Consider the following 17,570-nt stretch of genomic DNA (forward strand, 5'->3'; position numbering starts at 1 on the left):
GAGGGTTCCCGCGCGCCCCTTCCGCCTCTGGGCGCGTTCTCCCACCCTCTGCAGTGGGTGCGGCTACCCCGTGCTCCTCTCCCGGCTGCCTATGTTGGCGCTGGGCTCTAGACACCCAGGCTAGACACAGCTCCTGTCCTTCCCAGGATGCCCACGAGTCTCGCTGGCCCCAGGCCTCTCCCTGATCCTGGCACTATATCTCTTACGACCCACCCCGGCCCTCTTCCAGGCACTGGACAATCCCTTTCAGGCCAAGGAACCCGTGGGAAGCCTGAGCTGCTTCTCTGGGCATAGAGAAAGGGGACTCAGTGTTTGGCTCAAGATCACCAATGGATTCAGGTGGTGTGGTGGCTGGAAACTGCAACAGGATATGCCCAAACTTGGGGGTGTGCCCTGGGCTCACCCAGAGGAGGGGGCATCTGGCTCCTGCATCTCCACTGTGCCTACCCATCCAAGGACCCCTTCCAAGGACTGTTTAAACCTCCTATACCCATTTTACAGAGAAGTCTCAAGTCCATGACCTGGGCATGGTGCCAGCCGAGACAGGGGACAAGTGTTCCTTCGAGGACCATAGCCCTGGCCTGTGATTACTTGGTTCATTTTCACAATCATCCCGCAAGGACGCTCAGAGAGATAAGGGCCTCCCCACAGTCACATGGCCCAGAAGTAGCTAAGTTGGAATTCAAACCTGCAAAATTATACCTCCAGATTCCATGGGCACTCTGATGCCATCTGGTCAATCTCAGGGTCGCAGGTGGGAGGACCCCTACCCAGTCTTTCTCTCAGTGGGGAGCCTTACATTTCATATCTGCAGAAGGATAAGAGGGTCAAGTGGAACCTAGAGACTGGGACGGCCAGTTGGAGAGGCAGGGAGGGAGGTGAAGGATGGGGCTACCATGAGGGCCCAACCTGCCCTTTGGTCAGACTCAGGAGTGCCCGGGGCTACCTGCTTTCCCAAAAAGTAAAGCCAAAGGCCTGTATGGGCCCTGCTGGGTCCCCACACCACCTCCCTGGATACAGCAAGGCCAGAGAACTTTCCATGGCTTTCCAAGGGGCAGTGTGTCAGATGGTTAGGGCTGGTGGGACTTTGGAAGCAAATAGTCCTTAAGCTTTTCGAGCTGCTCCCATGTTCTCATCTGTAAAATGGGCTAATAATGCAGCTCCCTCCCTTGCTGTGTGACCTCCCAGAGTTTCGTGACCTCTCTGAGCATCCATTTCCTCTGTGAGGTTTCAAGGAGGTAAGAGTATACAGTGCCCAGAGCAAGGCTCTCTAGCAGCTCACTGATTTTAATTCTAGTCCCTCTTTCACAGCTAAGGAAACTGAGGTCTGCAAGGTAGGAATTTGGCTGAAGTCAGGCAGGGCCTCCATGGTGGAGGCAGCCCAGGTACTCTCTGAGTTCCCTGGGACTCACTCCATATACCTCAGGGCAGGTGGGAAGCCTCAGAGTCTGGGGCATCCATCCAGGCTTTGCCACTTTTTGGCTGAGGGACCACTGATGACTTCACCTCTCAGCCTCTTCACAATGTGTATATTGGTAGCACCAGCCTCCCAGGGTTGGAGGCACACCAGGGCTCTGTTGGCTGAGCGCTGGGTGTATAGTAGGTGCTGCACTGAGGTCTGTGCAAGTTCCTATCTCCCCATCTAGGGCTTGGCCTGGACCTTCACAAGCTTCTTCGAGGAGTCTGAAGAATTCCCCTGGCTCAAAGGCCTCTGGGCCTTTGCATGCGTTGTTTCCCCTGCTGGGATGCCAACCTGGCCCGACACAAAGGTAACATGTGCCATGCTCCATGCTAATGCTTGCCATTCGGTATTTATTTATTTATTTATTTGCCATACCACCATGAGGCTTGTGGGATCTTAGTTCCCCAATCAGGGATTGAACCTGCGCCCTCGGCAGTGGAAGTGTGGCGTCCTAGCCACTGTACCTCCAGAGAATTCCCTGCCATACAGTATTCAAACCACCCATTTCACAGATGAGAAGTCCCAAGCCGCAGTGGGTTAAGAGTTCTGCTCAAGGTGACAGGCTGATTAGTGGGTTCCACACAACCTGGTTTTGTCCACTCACTTATTACTAACCTTATCTTATCCTTTGGCCTCTGCTTAGCAGTTCCTCCTCCAGGAAGCCTTCCCTGACTCTCCAGGCTGGGCTGGGGCGACCCAGGACTCTGCAGCTCAGATCACACCACATGGTGCCTCTCCTTTTGGAGCAGGGATATGTCTAATACACAGGTGTGTCTCTGCCCAGAGTGGGCTCAGAGGAGGGGTAAGAAAGTCCCTCCCCAGAAAGGTGGTACCTGAATGGGGGAGGCAGACAGGCTAGGTGGCCAGGTGAGGATGTGCCCTTCACGCCCTGCCTGCCTGCCTGGCACTGGGCAGCAAGGGTGAGGACCCCAGGTTCAAGGCTGCCCACTGGGGCCTTGGGCAGAGGCATCAGGCTGGCCGGGAGTGAGGCTCAGTTCTCAGGAGAGGTGTTGGCAGGATCGTAAGCTGTGGAACATGCGTGTGCCTGCACGCACGTGTGTGCGCACACACACACACACACACGCGCACACACACACACACACACAGAGCTTCCCTTAGCCTGGCCACCTGTGTGGTTGGGAGCTTGGGACCCCTACTTAAGTCCGGCTCTTCCCTGCCCTTCCTGCTGTGGTACCACATAGCTCCTGGGAAATGCGGATGGACATCTGGTACCCGGCCATTTGCATCCAGTCTTTAATGCTGTGATCCCATTAGCAACACCTCTGCTTCTCAGGGCATGGTGCCAACCTGGCCCAGTGGCACCTGGGCCCTCTCACAGCTTGGGCTCTGCTGCTCTGAGGATGGCTGTCTAACCACGAGCCACCCACCGGACACTCGGAGTGAATTTCCCACCCCCCCCGCAGCCTCTCTTCTGTGACTGACCTTCCTGGGTTGCTCCTGGGGCAGGACAGACACACGGCCCTCTCACTTACACAGTACTTTCTCCAGGTAGGCAGGTAGATGACCTTGAACCCATCTCGCAGGTGGGAAAACCGAGGCTCAGAGAAGCACTTTCTGTGTTCATTCAGCACTTGGCTTTATGGGCTCCACCCTTTTTGTTGTACTCATGTTTTTCTTTTTTGTTGTTGTTTTTTGTTTTGTTTTCTTTTTTGGGGCCACACTGTGAGGCTTGTGGGATCTCAGTTTCCTGACCAGGGATTGAACCCAGGCCCTGGGCAGTGAAAGCATGGAGTCCTAACCACTAAGCCTCCAGGGAACTCCTAATACTCAAGTTTTTCAAACTAGGTTCCCTTGAACCCTGATGTGCCATGGGAGATGCCACTGGGCAGTGGCAAGTGGCAAGAACACAGGGAATTTTGGTTCCAGATGTTCTCTGTGAGAGGAGAGGCGGATGGGAGGGAGGGGGGAGGTTAGACACAGGGACAGTCCAGGTGGTCGTGGAGCCACGGGGAGCATGTTTTCACGGGACCCTCAGCACTGCTCTGTTTGACAGAGGCCGAGGCCCCGAGGCTCAGCGGGAGCAGCTGGCTTGCCAGGGCACGTGGGCAGCTGTGGCAAAGCTGGACGGTCGCCTCAGGGCACTGGGTGGGGCGCCACAGCCTGGATGTCCTGCTGCAGCCCCAAGCAGGGCTGCCAACAGTCAGGGCAGGAGGGCAGGCTGCAACTGAGGAGGCGGACCCCAGCCTGAGTCCCTGGGAGCCCCACAGTGCCATCAAAGGCCCATCGGAGGCATCTGGAATGTGGTTGAGTGCATGAGCAAACTGTGCTGCCCTGGTACCCGGCTCCTGCCATCCCACACTTGTCACATTGTGCACTGATTGTCCAGTGACCTGCCTGCCACCCCCATGGACTCTGAGCTTGGGGAACTTGACTGCTTTCTCTGGTCTCAGCTTTCTTCCCTAAAACATGAATGGGATAGATTATATGGGTAGTTTTCAAACTGGGCTCCTTTAGAGTCCGGGGCTCCTGGAAGATACCGTAGGGGTGGGAAGGATATGCCAGAACTGAAGGGGAGACACTGCCCCTACAGGACATGGCCACTAATTCGTGTCATTTGTCAGGTTCTAAGGAGGACTTTGGTTGAATAGTGTTTTTTAATAGCGTTTAAAGAGGTATGCTGGGAATTCCCTGGCGTTCCAGTGGTTAGGACTCAGCAGTGCTGCCACTGCAGGGGGCACGCATTCCAGCCCTGGTCGGAGAACTAAGATCCCACAAGCCTCATGGCGCAGCCAAAAAAAAAAAAAAAAGAAGGTGTGCTGCTGGCAACAAGTTTGAGAACCTCTGGGTTAGAGACACACCTGTCTATTATGGGCACAGACACCACTGCCCCAAAACCCCATGATTCCACTGATCCTGAGAGGGGGCACGTGCCCCTCACGTCTGGCTTCGCCCCACATCACCAGCCCTGTGCTCCATGTGTGACCTCTGGGTCGTGTGGGGTCCTGGGATGCTGATCCGCATCCCTCCTTTGCCAGCCACGCCCCGCGTTTTGCAGAGCTTGAGGCCTTGGTGAGGGCCCTGGGCTCCATCCTGAGAGCCCCCTGGAGAGTTTTAAGCCCCCAACCTCTGTGGCCACAATAGCCCCAGCTTTCCAGCCCACTTCTCTTATGTGTGAGTCATCAATGTGTTTTCTGTCTGTTCTCTGATACCTCCTCAGTGTCTAGAACAGTGGCCAGTACATGGTCCACGCTCAGTGAATACGCGACTAAATACGGAGGCAGGCTGACCAGGTGTGGCCTCCGTCCTCGTGGAGTTTACAGTCCAAGGGCAGACACAGGCATTAAACACAAATATGGCAAAGGGACGTAGTGAACTCGGAGTGTGGACCAGTGCTGGGGGCTGAGGGTGGTGCTAACGGGGAGAAGACCCCAGCTGAGCTGAGGCAGGAGAGCAAGGGCTGCCCAGAGCTGAGACTGGATGTCGGGCAGAGAGACCTGCCAAGCTCCCGGCCCCTCTCAGTCTGTCATGGTCCTTGTGTGCCTGAGGAGGGACTGGGGCTCAGAAGGGAAGGGTCACTCAGCCGCAGCCCACCCAGAGCTTCCTGCTCCAGGTTGTGGGAGGCCTGGCACCCCCAGCACCAGCCCTTCCTGGATGGATATATTCTCTGCCTCCACTCCTGGGCCCTGCTGCCTGCTCTGGCCAGTCCACACCCTCCCGGGCAGGCAGGGACAGCGTGTGCCGGCTTCCAGCTCTCCGGCTGGGGCTCCCTGGCCTGCTGGGCTGGCCTCTCACCTGGCAGCCTCAGCCTCCCCACACATGTGCCCCCGTGGGTGGCCAGCCCCCCCCCACCCCGCACATGACAGGCCTGGTCCCACCACAGCTGGGGAGGCTGGCACTGTCCTGTTCAGAGGAGGAAACTGCCTTGGCCCGTGCGACCCAAGTCTGAGCTCTGAACTGGTGCCGTCAGAGCCTGTCCATGGGCTCTGGCCACCCGGGTGCCATCGTAATCCCCAAGCTGCTGCCTCCTGAGGACCCCGCGGGGCTGCCAGCAGCGTCTTGACTTGCAGCTGCCCGCTGTTGCCAGGACAGAGCCATCCTCCATCTTCTTCATCTGCATTCCTCTCCGCTCTGGGCCTATTCCGACCACCCTTCTCTCTCCATAGCCTGAAGCTCGAGGCCTTGTCCATCTCCCACTGACACTAGTGGCAAGACTTTTTGTCCAGTTCTTTGGCCATTGCTCTAGGTCAGGGGACGGTCTTTCCTTCATCAAAGGGCACCCAGTCTGGCTGAGCACCCAGTCTGGTCTGGGCAGAGGGTGGGGGGCAGGTGCCATGTTAATTTCTTCATTCACTAAACAGAAATCCTCCAATGGGGTTTGTGAAGGAAGGGAGGGAGGAAGGAAGGATGGAAGGATGGAAGGAAGGAGGGAGAGTAGGGGGGCATAGCAGGGAAGGAGGGAAAGAGGGAGCCCTTTGGGTTGGCTGAGTCTCCCAGCCCTTACTTTACCCCACACAGTCCAGGAGCGGACTTGGACTGGACCCTTAGATGGCCAGGGGGCAAAGAAAAGCTTGATTGACCCCTTGAGCCTCAGTTTCTTCCTCTCAATGGGGCTGGTAACGGTTCTGACCACAGAGGATGGTTGGGAGCGTCAAAGAAAGGCTTGTGAGTCGGCACCGGCAGGACCCAGCACACTGCAGGCCATCAAGTTCCCCAAGCAGGGTGGCAAGTCATGTGCTGAGGCCTGACTGGCACTTGCAGAGGGACAAGTGAGGGAGGGAAGGACAAAGGCATCTTGGGCAGTGGGGGCAGCGTGGGCAGAGGCCAGGGCACAGGCTGTGGGCAGGTAGGGATGCGGGACTCGGGGGTTTGGGCCAGCAGAGGGAGGTCAAGGCAGAGCCTCACCACATGGACCACATTCGGGTCTACTCCTGGAGCTCTCTTCCCAGCTGGGTGAGGTAGGGCAAGCTACTTCTCTCAGAGTCTCAGCTTCCTCTCCTGTGAGACAGAACATCTAAGCGCATGGCCCTGTGGTGCCGATGAGCTCAGTGGAGGGTGTAAATGTCCGGCCCAGGGCCGGACACCCCTTCGGCCCTATGGAGTGTGAATACCGTTGCCAAGTCCCTGCCTTGCCAGAGGCACTTCCTTCTTGCTGCAATGCCTCCTCCCATTCCTGGCCCTTCCCCTGTCCTCTGAAGGGCCCCTGTCTGAGCCTGAGTGCCTCAACAAACCCTCACACCTCTGTCATTTTCCTTGGTGCCTCCCCGGGGTGTAACAAGCCCCTTGAGGGCAGGGACCTGTATCTCCTCCCTGAACCTAGAGGTGAGCACCCAGGACATGTGCTGACTGGAGAAAGGAGCAGCAGGTGGTGAGTTTGAGCAGAAGGGCCTGGAACCCAGAAGGAGGAGGGAGAGGAGGAAGAGGTCACTTTTTTTTTAAAATTAATTAATTAATTAATTATAATTTTGGCTGCATTGGATCTTCATTGTTGCGTGTGGGCTTTCTCTAGTTGTGGTGAGCAGGGGCTACTCTTCGTTACAGTGCATGGGCTTCTCATTGTGGTGGCTTCTCTTGTTGAGGAGCACAGCTTCTAGGCGCCCGGGCTTCAGTAGTTGTGGCACATGGGCTTAGTTGCTCTGCGGCATGTGGAATCTTCCTGGATCAGGTCTCAAACCCGTGTCCCCTGCACTGACAGGCGGATTCTTAACCACTGCGCCACCAGGGAAGTCCCGAAGAGGTCACTCTTGATGGGAGGCTCGGAGAGGTAGCACAGAAAGGTCAGGTCTGGATGAACAGGATGGCTGAGTGAAGGGGAGCTGGTGTGACCAGAAGCCAGGACTGCTATGCGGAACAATGAAGGTTTAAGACCCAGAGAAGGGTCCCAAAGTCCAGGCAGCTTTCCCACCGGGACTGTGTGCTTGTTTATGGCCTTCTGCTTTCCAGGGCCTGTGCTCACTTGCAAAGTGGGTGCCAGGGAGCCATCTTGCCATGGGGGTGAGGATACAGGAGATGCTGCAGCAAAGGTTAGTTCTTGGCACTCGGCCTCTTCCAATCCCACCCCTCTATTCCTGGTTTAGCACGTCAAGGTGAAGGGTATGCACTGCACTTCCTCAGCTGGCTTGGGATTTCTTCAGGGCAGGGTCCCCTTCCCTCTGAGGAAGTAGTTCCCAATAGAACTGTGTTCTTTCATTGACCTGGGCCCACTAAGCACCAGGCCCAGTGCACAGGAGGACCATAAAGTCATTTCCCAGGCCAGGCTCCCAGGTCCCCTGCAGCTCTAGGGAGTAACTGATGGAGTCCCTCATACATTTGCCAAATGTGTCTTGTTGTTTTTTTTTTTATTTATTTGGTTGCGCCAGGTCTTAGTTGCAGCATGCAGGCTCCTTAGTTGTGGCATGTGAACCCTTAGTTGTGGCATGCATGTGGGATCTAGTTCCCTCACCATGGATCGAACCCGGGTCCCCTGCATTGGGAGCGTGGAGTCCTAACCACTGTACCACCAGGGAAGTCCCTTGTTTTTTGTTTTTGGCCACGCTGTGCAGCATGCGGGATCTTAGTTCCCCAACCAGGGATCGAACCCGTGCCCCCTGCAGTGGAAAGGGGAAGTCTTAACCACTGGACCGCCAGGGAAGTCCCACATTTGCCAAATGTTTAGGAGCACCCACTGTGTGCCAGCCCTGGGGGGAGATAAAGGACAGGCAGGGTCCTCATTGCATGAGACTTATCATCTAGTTTCTTCCCCACTCTCTCCCCGTGTTAAGCCTGGGCTCTCAGGTCTCTGGGTGGGAGGCCGGCTCTATTCCAGGCTATCCATCTCCAGTGCTCTTTTCCTCTGTCTTCTAGTGGGAAACCAACTGCTCTCAGAATGGAGAAAAATTCCTTCACAAGGCCTGAATGATCTGAAGCTGCACCCTCCACTTTGCCTGCACTGCCACCGAGGTCCAAACCACCATCACCTCTTTGCCTGGATGGCCACAAACAGCTTGTACGTGGCCCTGCTCCCCTTCTTACCCCCTACCTACCTCATCCTCCATTCTCCAACCAGAGTCTTCTCCTTATACACATGCATCTGACCATGGGCTTGCCCTTCTGTCCTCAGAGCTGCTCCTCCCCACCCTTCACAGGTCCCAGTGGTGGCTGTGGAGCCAGCAGCCCCGTCTGGAACATAATTGGGCTCTGCTCCTTGCGGGTTGCATGACCTTGGGCAAACCCTCGGCCTCCACTATGCTTCTGTTTCCTGTGAAATGGGGCTGTTCGTGGTGAGTGTTGGCTATAATTACACTATTTCCTCAGTGAGACTCCCTGACTCCCCCCCCCCGCCCCCCCCACCCCCCCCACCCCCGCCCATGAGAAGCAGGTTCCCACAGTCACATTCCCATCACCTCGGCGCTGATTGGTGCCTGAAATAATCCTGCCCCTTCACCCATCTCCCGCAGCCAGTATCACTGTGCACCTACTGTGTGTCGGGCTCTGTTTCCCAGTGCCACCGCACTGGGCGCCCCGCAAAGGCAGGGTCCCCGCCGGTCCCTGCGCCCCGACGCTCCCAGGCCGCCGGCGCTGTGCCCGCACCGCGCCCGCACACAGTAGGCGCCTCGTTCGCCCACGCCGCCGCCCCTCCCCCGCTCCAGGAAGTGCGGGGGCTCCGGCGCCGGCCGCCGCGATGCATTCTGGGCCAGCAGCAGCACCAGAGCCAAGATGGCGGCCAGCAGGAGGCTGATGAAGGTAAAGACCATTCTCCGGCGCCGGCGGGCGGACGGGGAGTGGCGTCGGCCGGGGCTGCGCGGCCGCCCGGACCCCTCGGGGGGCCGCTGCCGCCCCCCGCCTCGCGTGGCGCCGCCGCCCAGGGCCGTGTGATGAGGGAGCTAAGGCGGCCGCTAGGCCGCAGCCCAGGAGGGAGCGCCAGGCCGCGCCGCCCCGGCCCTTCGCCGGCCGTCCGGCTGCCCCGCCCGGCCCGCGGGCTCCCTCCGCGAGGCGGCGGAGGCAGCAGGAGGCCCACCGGCCGCCCGCGGGAGGCCCGAGCGCCGAGCCCGCGCCGCGGAGCTGCCCCGCCCTGGGCCATAGCGCACCGGGCTGGAAGCCGCCGGGCCGGGCGGGCGGGGGGCTCGGGGCGGGGGCCGGCGGGCGAAAGTTAGGCCGGGCTGCCGTGGGCGATCTGGGTGTGCGGGGGCCGGCAGACTGTCGCTGCGACTGCCGGCAGACTGTCGCTGCAACTGCAGAGTCACACAGCGGCAAGTTCGGCCCCGGGGTGCAGGAGAGCGGGAGGGCGGGGGGCGGCCGGCCGCGGCGCGGGCCTCCTGCCCCGTCCTCGTCATCCGCGCTCCGGGCCCTGCTGGAGCAAAGTGCCATTTTAGGGGTGGGAGTGGGAGTTAAAACCAACCAAAGTTTATAAAAATAACTTGCTACTTTGTATCTTGAACGCGGCGGGGTGCATTCTTGCTCGCTGGCTCCCCGAGTGAGGAGCACAGATGTCACCCGGGCCCAGTCCTTTCTCGAGTGTGTTTGCCGGCGTCCCCCAGAGCCGATCTCGCCTAGGTTTGCAAGTCGGCCGCCCTGCCGGTGGTGCTGCCGGGCTGCACCGGGCCGAAAATCAAAAGGGCCCAGGAGCTGATTTCCTGGGGGGAGATAAAGGGCTGGGGTTCCTCCTGGGCAGAGCAGTGCTCCGGAGAGCCAGACGTTGAGTTTGGAGTCCCAGCCTCCGGGCCCTCCCTCCCTGGGAACGTTTCCTTTCTTTTGTTCCCTAAGGACTAGACACGACATTGAACTTCATAAGACTGGATTGGAAGTGGGCACAAAAGAAGAGTCAGCAGAGTCCAGGTTTCTCTCTTCTCTGTCAGTGACACCACCGTCCACACAGTCGTCCGGATGGGAAGACTGTTATTCATTTATTTCCCTCTCTACTTCCCAGAGGCAGTCATCCTTGATGCCTTTCGGATTTTACTTTAAAGGTTTCTTGAGTTCCTGATTTCTCTAATCTTACTGAGATTACTTGAATCCATACCCTCACCTCTCAGGTGCCTTTCTGAGTTCTCTCCTTCTCTGACTCGCCTTCTTGGCCACCACAGTTCTTTTTCTAAAGCAGATATTAATCCTTTCATGCTCCTGTCCTAACCTCCGTGATTTTATTGTCCTCGGAAGTTAATCCTAACTTCCTGGCAGCAAGACCCTTAGACTGCTGGAAAGTAATCTGTTCAGCCACACCTCCTGCTCCTTGGTTTGCCATCACTCTTGCACCTAATCACTGTAGCTGCCATTTTCCTTAGCCTTGACTTTGTGCAGCTCCGTACTTCATGTTCATGATGGTGTGTAATCCTCCCTGTGAAGTAGACCCTATTATTCCCATTTTGTAGGTGAGAAAATGGAATGCAGGGAGAATCGCTGGCTTGCCCCAGTTTTCTAGCTAGGGAGAGAGTGATCTGTGATGTGACTAGTTCTGTCTGACCCGAGAGCCCCCGGCCCTTAGGTGGCCTTTGCACACGCTGTTTGCTCTCCCTGAGAAAAGCTGCCTTCCCCTCGCCTTTCATCCCCTTCCAGGGAAGTCCTGGGTTCAACTCCGAGGCCAGCTACTCTGAGGCCTCGCCTCCCCCATTAGAATGAGTTGTTTCCGCCTTTGTGTGACCACAGCACTTTCTTTATGTTTCTCTTTGAACACTTGTCACAATCGGATTTGTGTTAGACTTGCCTTTCCTACCAGGGTCTGAGGTCCTCAAGGGCAGGGATCTTGACCTAATTCATCCTGGTATCCCTTAGTCTAGGCCAGTTGACCCAGTTTGGGGCTCCCAGGCTCCCGGGGGTCTGAGAGGGGAGTTACTATGGTTTTTCAATTATTTTTGTGTTTCAAAAAAATTAGAGCTTAGGAAAAAATATGTAACATTAACTGAGTACTTGTTAAGTGCTAGATCATTTAGGTAAGTTTTTTTTAATGTTTTCAATAACTCTTAAAGGTAGTGTGTTGTCATCTTTATTTTACCAACGAGAAGGTTGTGAGGCTTAGCGGACCATCCTGGGGAGAGATGAGATGCTACATCTCCCTGTCTCCATATCCCAAGTTCCACGCCCCTTATCACATGGCCTCCTTTCTTATTCCAAGGATGCACGGAGGAGTATGTTGATTCCTGACTCTTGCGTGGAGATTCTTTCAATTTAGTAGGGGATGCTCGTTACAAGATGGTAATCATTGGCTCTGAGAGTCAGTGTTTAGGCCTGGTTAATTTAGAAAAAAAATTATTGAATCAGGTTGATCAGTACTTGGGCTGGATAATAAAAGGGATTTTCAGTGGTGAAAAGTAAACATGTTGAATAATCAAATGGATTACATCTTAAAGAACTGGAAATTTCCTCAAAAACCATTTTCTGAGACACTTGGAGTCAAAGATTTCTTTGTAACAATGGACTATCTGCAGATAGTGTAAAATACATTATTAAAAGTAGAGTGATTTGCATATATCAGGCTGAGAAGTTATTTTAGGCAAAGTGAATATGATAAAGTCTTTAATTTAAAAAGCAATTGCCAAAAGGATTAGCCTTTTTCAGAACACTTTTTAGGAATTACAATGTTAATAAAACATTAAATACATTTTAATTTGCAAGCAGCTAATTCAGCATTGATGGCAACCACCAGATTGTAACCATTGCTTCAGTCAGGAGGGGAAATAGCTACAAAAGTGAAACCTGTAGGTGTGGCTGAGGGAAATTGATTGCAGTCTGTTCATTTCTTTTTAGCCTCTCAATTGCACACATCTCCTGGAAGGGCCCTCCAGCTGGGTATCTTCCCAGAAGGGCTTTTCTCAGTGGGGAAGTTTGTAGATTTAAAAGAGGAGTGACATTTTATTAGTTATTATGGCATAACTCTTGAGATAAGGAATTGAGATTTGTAGCAGCCTGTTAATGCTATTTAAATACTGCTCACTCAGAGCTCCATATTGGTGTACTTTCAGCCCATAATCACATGTGAATGAGTAGGAGGAGTTGCTAAATAATAGTTCATTCCTTGGAATTCATTGTACTAAGCAGTGAACTAGTTTGCTCTTGAGTGCAGGTATAGTACTCCCTGAGGTTGGGTAATGAACACAAGGAGCGGTGAGTGTGTCTGGTGGGTGTGTTGTGCGTGAGGGGAGTTTTACAGATGGTGTCAGTGTTCTGAATCCACTGGGTTTTTGGGACTCGAGGAAAGCACAGCATTTTTTACCCTAAATTCATGCATCGCAGTGAGTTGGGACTATTTTAGCCTCCCTTAATGATATTCTTTGTAAATGTTTCTCTCTTAAGAGACAATTGGGACAGGCCCTGGGAAAGAGAGTATGCTCATTATTGCAATCTTGGAACCTTTTTCTTGAGGTGTACACGAGAACAAAAACACTTGTTTCAGGGTACTTAGACCTATTCTGATTTTGCTACAACTCTAAGTTAAGAGGCTGTTGATTTAGTGTTTTATTACATCAGGTCACTTGAAAGTATTCTCACTCTTGGAAAGTATCACTAAATGTTCAAGAGATAACTTCTCTTTTCTTTGATGCAACAGTAAGTTGGGAATTAAAGCTTACAGAACCACAAAGCCCTCCCTCCTGGGCCTGGACTCTGGTGGTCCCCCACACCCCACACCCCCGCCCCTCCTCAGGAGTTTCCTTTGAATGGCGCCGGACCTGCAGGCCTCCGGGTCTGAGCCCCGCCTGTGCCCCCACGTCTGTCTTGCCTCCCTTAGTTAATGGGCCACTTGTCTACTCCATCACCAAGGAAGAACCTGGGGGAACCTGCCTCATCCCTTCCTTCCACATTGAGCCACTTGCCAGATTCTGCTGAACTAGGCCTTTATCTCCCTTCTCCTTCTGTCTTTTCTGCATCTCCACTGCCATGCCCTTCATGCAGGCCGTCCCTGTTGTGGTGGACACCTGCCTGGGATCGCTCAGTGGGTTCTTTGTGCTCGTCCCCAGTCAGCTCCTCACTCCCACGTCATCCCTAAGCGGCAGTGCGTTTGAGAGAAGTGCTCACGCCCAGGCCTTGCCCCCAGAAACCGGATCCGGGTTCAGTAGGGCAGGACCCGCGCTCCTCAGCGTGTCCTGTCCGGGGTTGGGCTTGTCAGTCTCGTCTCCCCCGCTTGCCCTGGGATCCCCTGGGCCCGCAAGCTCTGCACTCCTCGGCCTCCGGGGGCCACCCGGCTCGTCTCTCTGCCCCAGGGCGACTCCTTGACTCAGCTCCTGGGGGGTCTCCTCTGCACTGTGCCCTCAAGGAGCTGAAGGAGGGAGAAGAACGGCCCAGCCTAGAACAAAGGTCCTGGGTGCCCGTGTGTGCTGGACGCCTGCCAGCTGAGGAGTGAGGGGGGGCGGATAAGCCCCTCTGGCGGGAGGAGGCCGAACTTGGTCTGGCCCTTCACTCTGAGCAGGGCTTTGGTAGCTTACTGGGCAGCTGGTGAGGGTGAGGAGCTTTTATCCTTCAGAACAGATGTAGTAACCCCTGGCCATGTGCTTCTTACCTTGCTCGGTCCCCTCCTTGAATTTTAGGGAGGCCACCCCTGTGGTGCTTTCCGGAAGCACTGGGGACTGACCTGGTTTTACCCTCTTCAGCGTGCCCAGCGCGCCTGGCCCTCTAGGACAAGCCTTCCCTCCCTCGGCTCGGCCGCTGGCAGAGCTGCCTCTCCATGAGGGGCCTCACGAAGCCAGCGCGGGTGGATTTCAGGACAGGTGGCAGAGAGACGCTGTGCCTTTCAGTTAAGGATCCAATGGAGCCCCAGGTGCAGCGTCCAGAAGTGGCTGCTCGCTGATGAGGGCTCTGCTGGCATGTGTCTCCTGTCCAGACTCATTCTGTGTGTTCTCGAGGGCTTGGGCGAGTCTCACCCTCGCCCGGGAGAAAGGGGGAGGGAAGGGTCTTCCATTCAGGTCAGAGCTATTGAGAGTGGAATACTGCAGGGCGATTAAGAGCTCAGGTGCTGGAGCGTGTGTCCTGACCCTCCGCATCTTAGCTGACTGAACCCAGGCAAGTTGCTTAACCTCTCTGTGCATTAGTCATGTCATCTGTGTGAAGATTGAGTTACTACATATCAAGCGCTCAGAAGAGCGCCTGGCATGTACTAAGTGTGGGTGTCAGCACGGGAGCCAGGAGAGTGGCCTGGTGGGAGGGAGGGAGGGTTTGGAGGAAATGGTGCTGCCCTCGGGGGTCATGGGTTGGGACAGGGAGGACAGGAAGTCCCCCTCTCCACATGCCCTCCCGACTCTTGAAGTCACCTGTTCCTTAGGGTTAGTGAGAGGTTTCCTGAGACAGCTGTGCGAACGTGTCTTTGTTTAAAGATGTTTACTTTTTCCAGCAAAATTACACAGCTCTTGAATTCAAAATCAGTGTCTCAGAATCTCACCCATGTGTTTTTTCTTCCTGTGCTGAGTGTGTGGGCCAATGAGGCTGCTGAGCTGGGCTGGCGGTCCTGTCAAGGACGCTGTGCCTTTGGTCTCCTGCTCCAGGTCCTCCAGGCCTTGGCCGCAGTCTCTAGTGTCCAGAGCTGCAGGGCCCTGACAGGCGGGAGGCTGAGGCCCGGCCACCACCCACGGGTGGGGCCGCCAGGTGCTCCCTGCTCTCAGGGTTTCTCTCCTGCTTTTCACATGGCTTCCCGTAAGAAGGGACGGGATGGGCTTCCCTGGTGGCGCAGTGGTTGAGAGTCCGCCTGCCGATGCAGCGGACACGGGTTCGTGCCGCGGTCCGGGAAGATCCCACATGCCGCGGAGCGGCCGGAGCCTGTGCTCCTCAACGGGAGAGGCCACAGCGGTGAGAGGCCCGCGTACCGCAAAAAAAAAAAAAAAAAAAAAAAAAAGAAGGGACGGGATGGAGAGTAAAGTTCATCTCAGGTTAGGTGGTGGTGGGGTTTGTGCTGTTTTGAATAGTTCCAGGCCTGTATCAGTTGGAGTTTTCCGTACTCCTTATCTTGCCAGATTTTGTTTCTGCTTCTCACTAGCAAGTTCGGCAAAGGGGTGAAGTGTGCCGGACAGCCCCTGGCCCAGTGGACACATGTGCAGCCAAAGCAGGGACTGGCATCAGGTCCAGTGCTTCTGCTGGTGCTCCCTGTCTGAGCGGGCTGGGCAGTGGCTGTAGCTCCAAAGTCAGATGGCCCCTGAGCCCTTCCTGAGATGGTCTGTAAATGTGTGCACCCGCCCCCCGTGCCAGTCATTGGGAAACTCAGCACAGGAAAGCCACTTTACAGGTAGATCCGCTGCGTGGTCCACATGACTGTCCCTGTCTCCATCCCGGGATGCTGAACTCCAGAGTGTGTGATGCAGGTCAGAGTGCCAGGCCCACCCCCGTTCAGTTGGAGGCACACACGCATCCCGGAGTGAGGCCACCGTGCAGAGTGGGCCAGAGCGTGTGGGCAGCGCTGAGTGTCCCCTGCAGCCGTGTCCTGTTGGCACGACCATGCGCAGGCGGCCTGCTTCCTGGAGCAGTGTGCTGTGGTTGAGTTCTCCAAGACCTGGTTCAGATCCTCATCTCTGCCGCAGGCTCATCTGTGTCCTCGCCCTGAGCCTCAGTGTCCTGATTTCTCCAAAGGGACAGTGACACTCCCTCATAGAGTGAGGACCATCGCTGAGTGTGTCCATCGTGGCAGTAACTGAGTGTGACATAGCTGGCACACCACTGGCTCGCTGTGGAGACGTGGTGGTGGGGCCCCCTTGGCTGAGCAGTCACTGAAATAAGAGACTCATGTCCTGGAGCTTTGAAGCCTTATGTTTTATATTTACAGTGTATTGAATTACATTAAGGTCATAATTGAGTGTCATTGCCACTGGTTCCTTTGTGCAAGCTTGGAAAGTGCATTTCTGTCAAAATTAGTCACTTTGATACAGTCCCACAAGCAAGAAGTAGCTCTTTCAAATTATTAATGTCCCACCAGTTGCGTGGCTGGTATTTGACAGGGATCTTGTACTTTCCCTTGAACGTCGGGCTCTACCTGCCGGGTTTCATTTTGCCTGGATGGGAGAGCCTAGAAGTGTTCCGGGCACAGAAGAAACAGTTGCGGGGTGACTCGCCATAAATGGAGGGCTCAGGTGAAGGCTGTGTATGTTTGTCCTTTTGTCGTTGAGAGTCTGGGAAAGTGCAGTTCCAGGGCCGCCAGGCCCCCCAGGATCCTGACCAGGGAATGGGAGCCCCCGCCCCCCTTCCCCACCACTCTGTGGCTGGACATCCATGGAACAAAGTCTCTGGCTTGGGCTCTAGTCCTGGCTCTGCCCTGTCCAAGGTCTGTCTGTGACTGGGCCCCTCTCAGCCTCTCTCCAGCCTTCCCTCCTGTCAAATAAAGCTGACGGGTTGGCCTGGCCCCCCTCAGGGGCATCGTGAGGCTCTGGTCTCTGCTTCTCACTTGGGGTCTGGCTCCTGCTGTTCACGTGGCTGGGTGGGGTGTGCGACTCTTGCACAAAGGTCAGCATCTTCCCTACCATGCCTCCTCCTGTTCTGCTTTGTTGGGATTTTGAAGGTGACAATGCCCTGTGGAGGGGAGTGTGATGCGCCATTGGCAGGCCTCTGTCTTATGCTTCTTTGTCTTTTTCTTTTTAATTGGATCAGGTCATTTCTGAAAGCTTTGTGCTAACCGTAAACATCTTCATTTCTCATTTAAGGCCCCCGTGAGCTCTGGTCGTAGGCTGTCAACACCAATGTCATATCATGTGTATGTCCTGTTATATAGAACAGATAGAATATGTACATTGGTGCCCTGACACTCTTAGATTTTAAGAAGTGTGGTGACACAGTTGTGGAGGGGAATGAACCGAACCCTAATTGAGTACCTCCTGCCAGCTTCAGCAACATCCAGCGTTTCTTGTAATTCTCAGCAGGGCCCTATGGAGTAAGCTTCCTACCGTAAGACTAGACTCCTAGACTCGAGCTTCAGGTGGTGTGAAAGGTGGGGCTGGGTTGAGCCCGGGCCTGTCTGACTCCAGAGTCCTCTGCTCTTCCTGGTCCACTGATGATTTGTTGAAGCAACCACCTACCATATCAAAATATTGTTTCTGTGTATTATATATAAAATAAATGTTGAAGAGAATGGTTGGGGATTGAAATATTCTGCTTTTATCGCCCATAGGAAGGTTCAGCAGAGAAGGTTCAACAGTAGAATAAGCAATATAAGTCACAGTATGCACCTTCTAAGAAAAGTTCAGACCGGTTTCCGGGTTTCTGTCGGCGC

The 17,570-nt window shown here is 55.1% G+C and overlaps 1 protein-coding gene across 1 annotated transcript in view; it reads left to right on the forward strand.

The window, feature by feature from the left end:
- Positions 1 to 9,101: 9,101 nt before the first annotated feature.
- Positions 9,102 to 17,570, forward strand: part of UBE2L3 (ubiquitin conjugating enzyme E2 L3) — a 43,682-nt gene continuing 35,213 nt past the window's right edge. Inside the window, exon 1 of the mRNA XM_082853241.1 lies at positions 9,102 to 9,142. Within this exon, the coding sequence (XP_082709367.1) occupies positions 9,116 to 9,142 (27 nt within the window). The 5' untranslated portion in view covers positions 9,102 to 9,115. The remainder of the gene's footprint in view (positions 9,143 to 17,570) is intronic.

This window comes from Leucopleurus acutus (assembly GCF_964270905.1).
Source record: "Leucopleurus acutus genome assembly, chromosome: 13".
Lineage (NCBI taxonomy): Eukaryota > Metazoa > Chordata > Mammalia > Artiodactyla > Delphinidae > Leucopleurus > Leucopleurus acutus.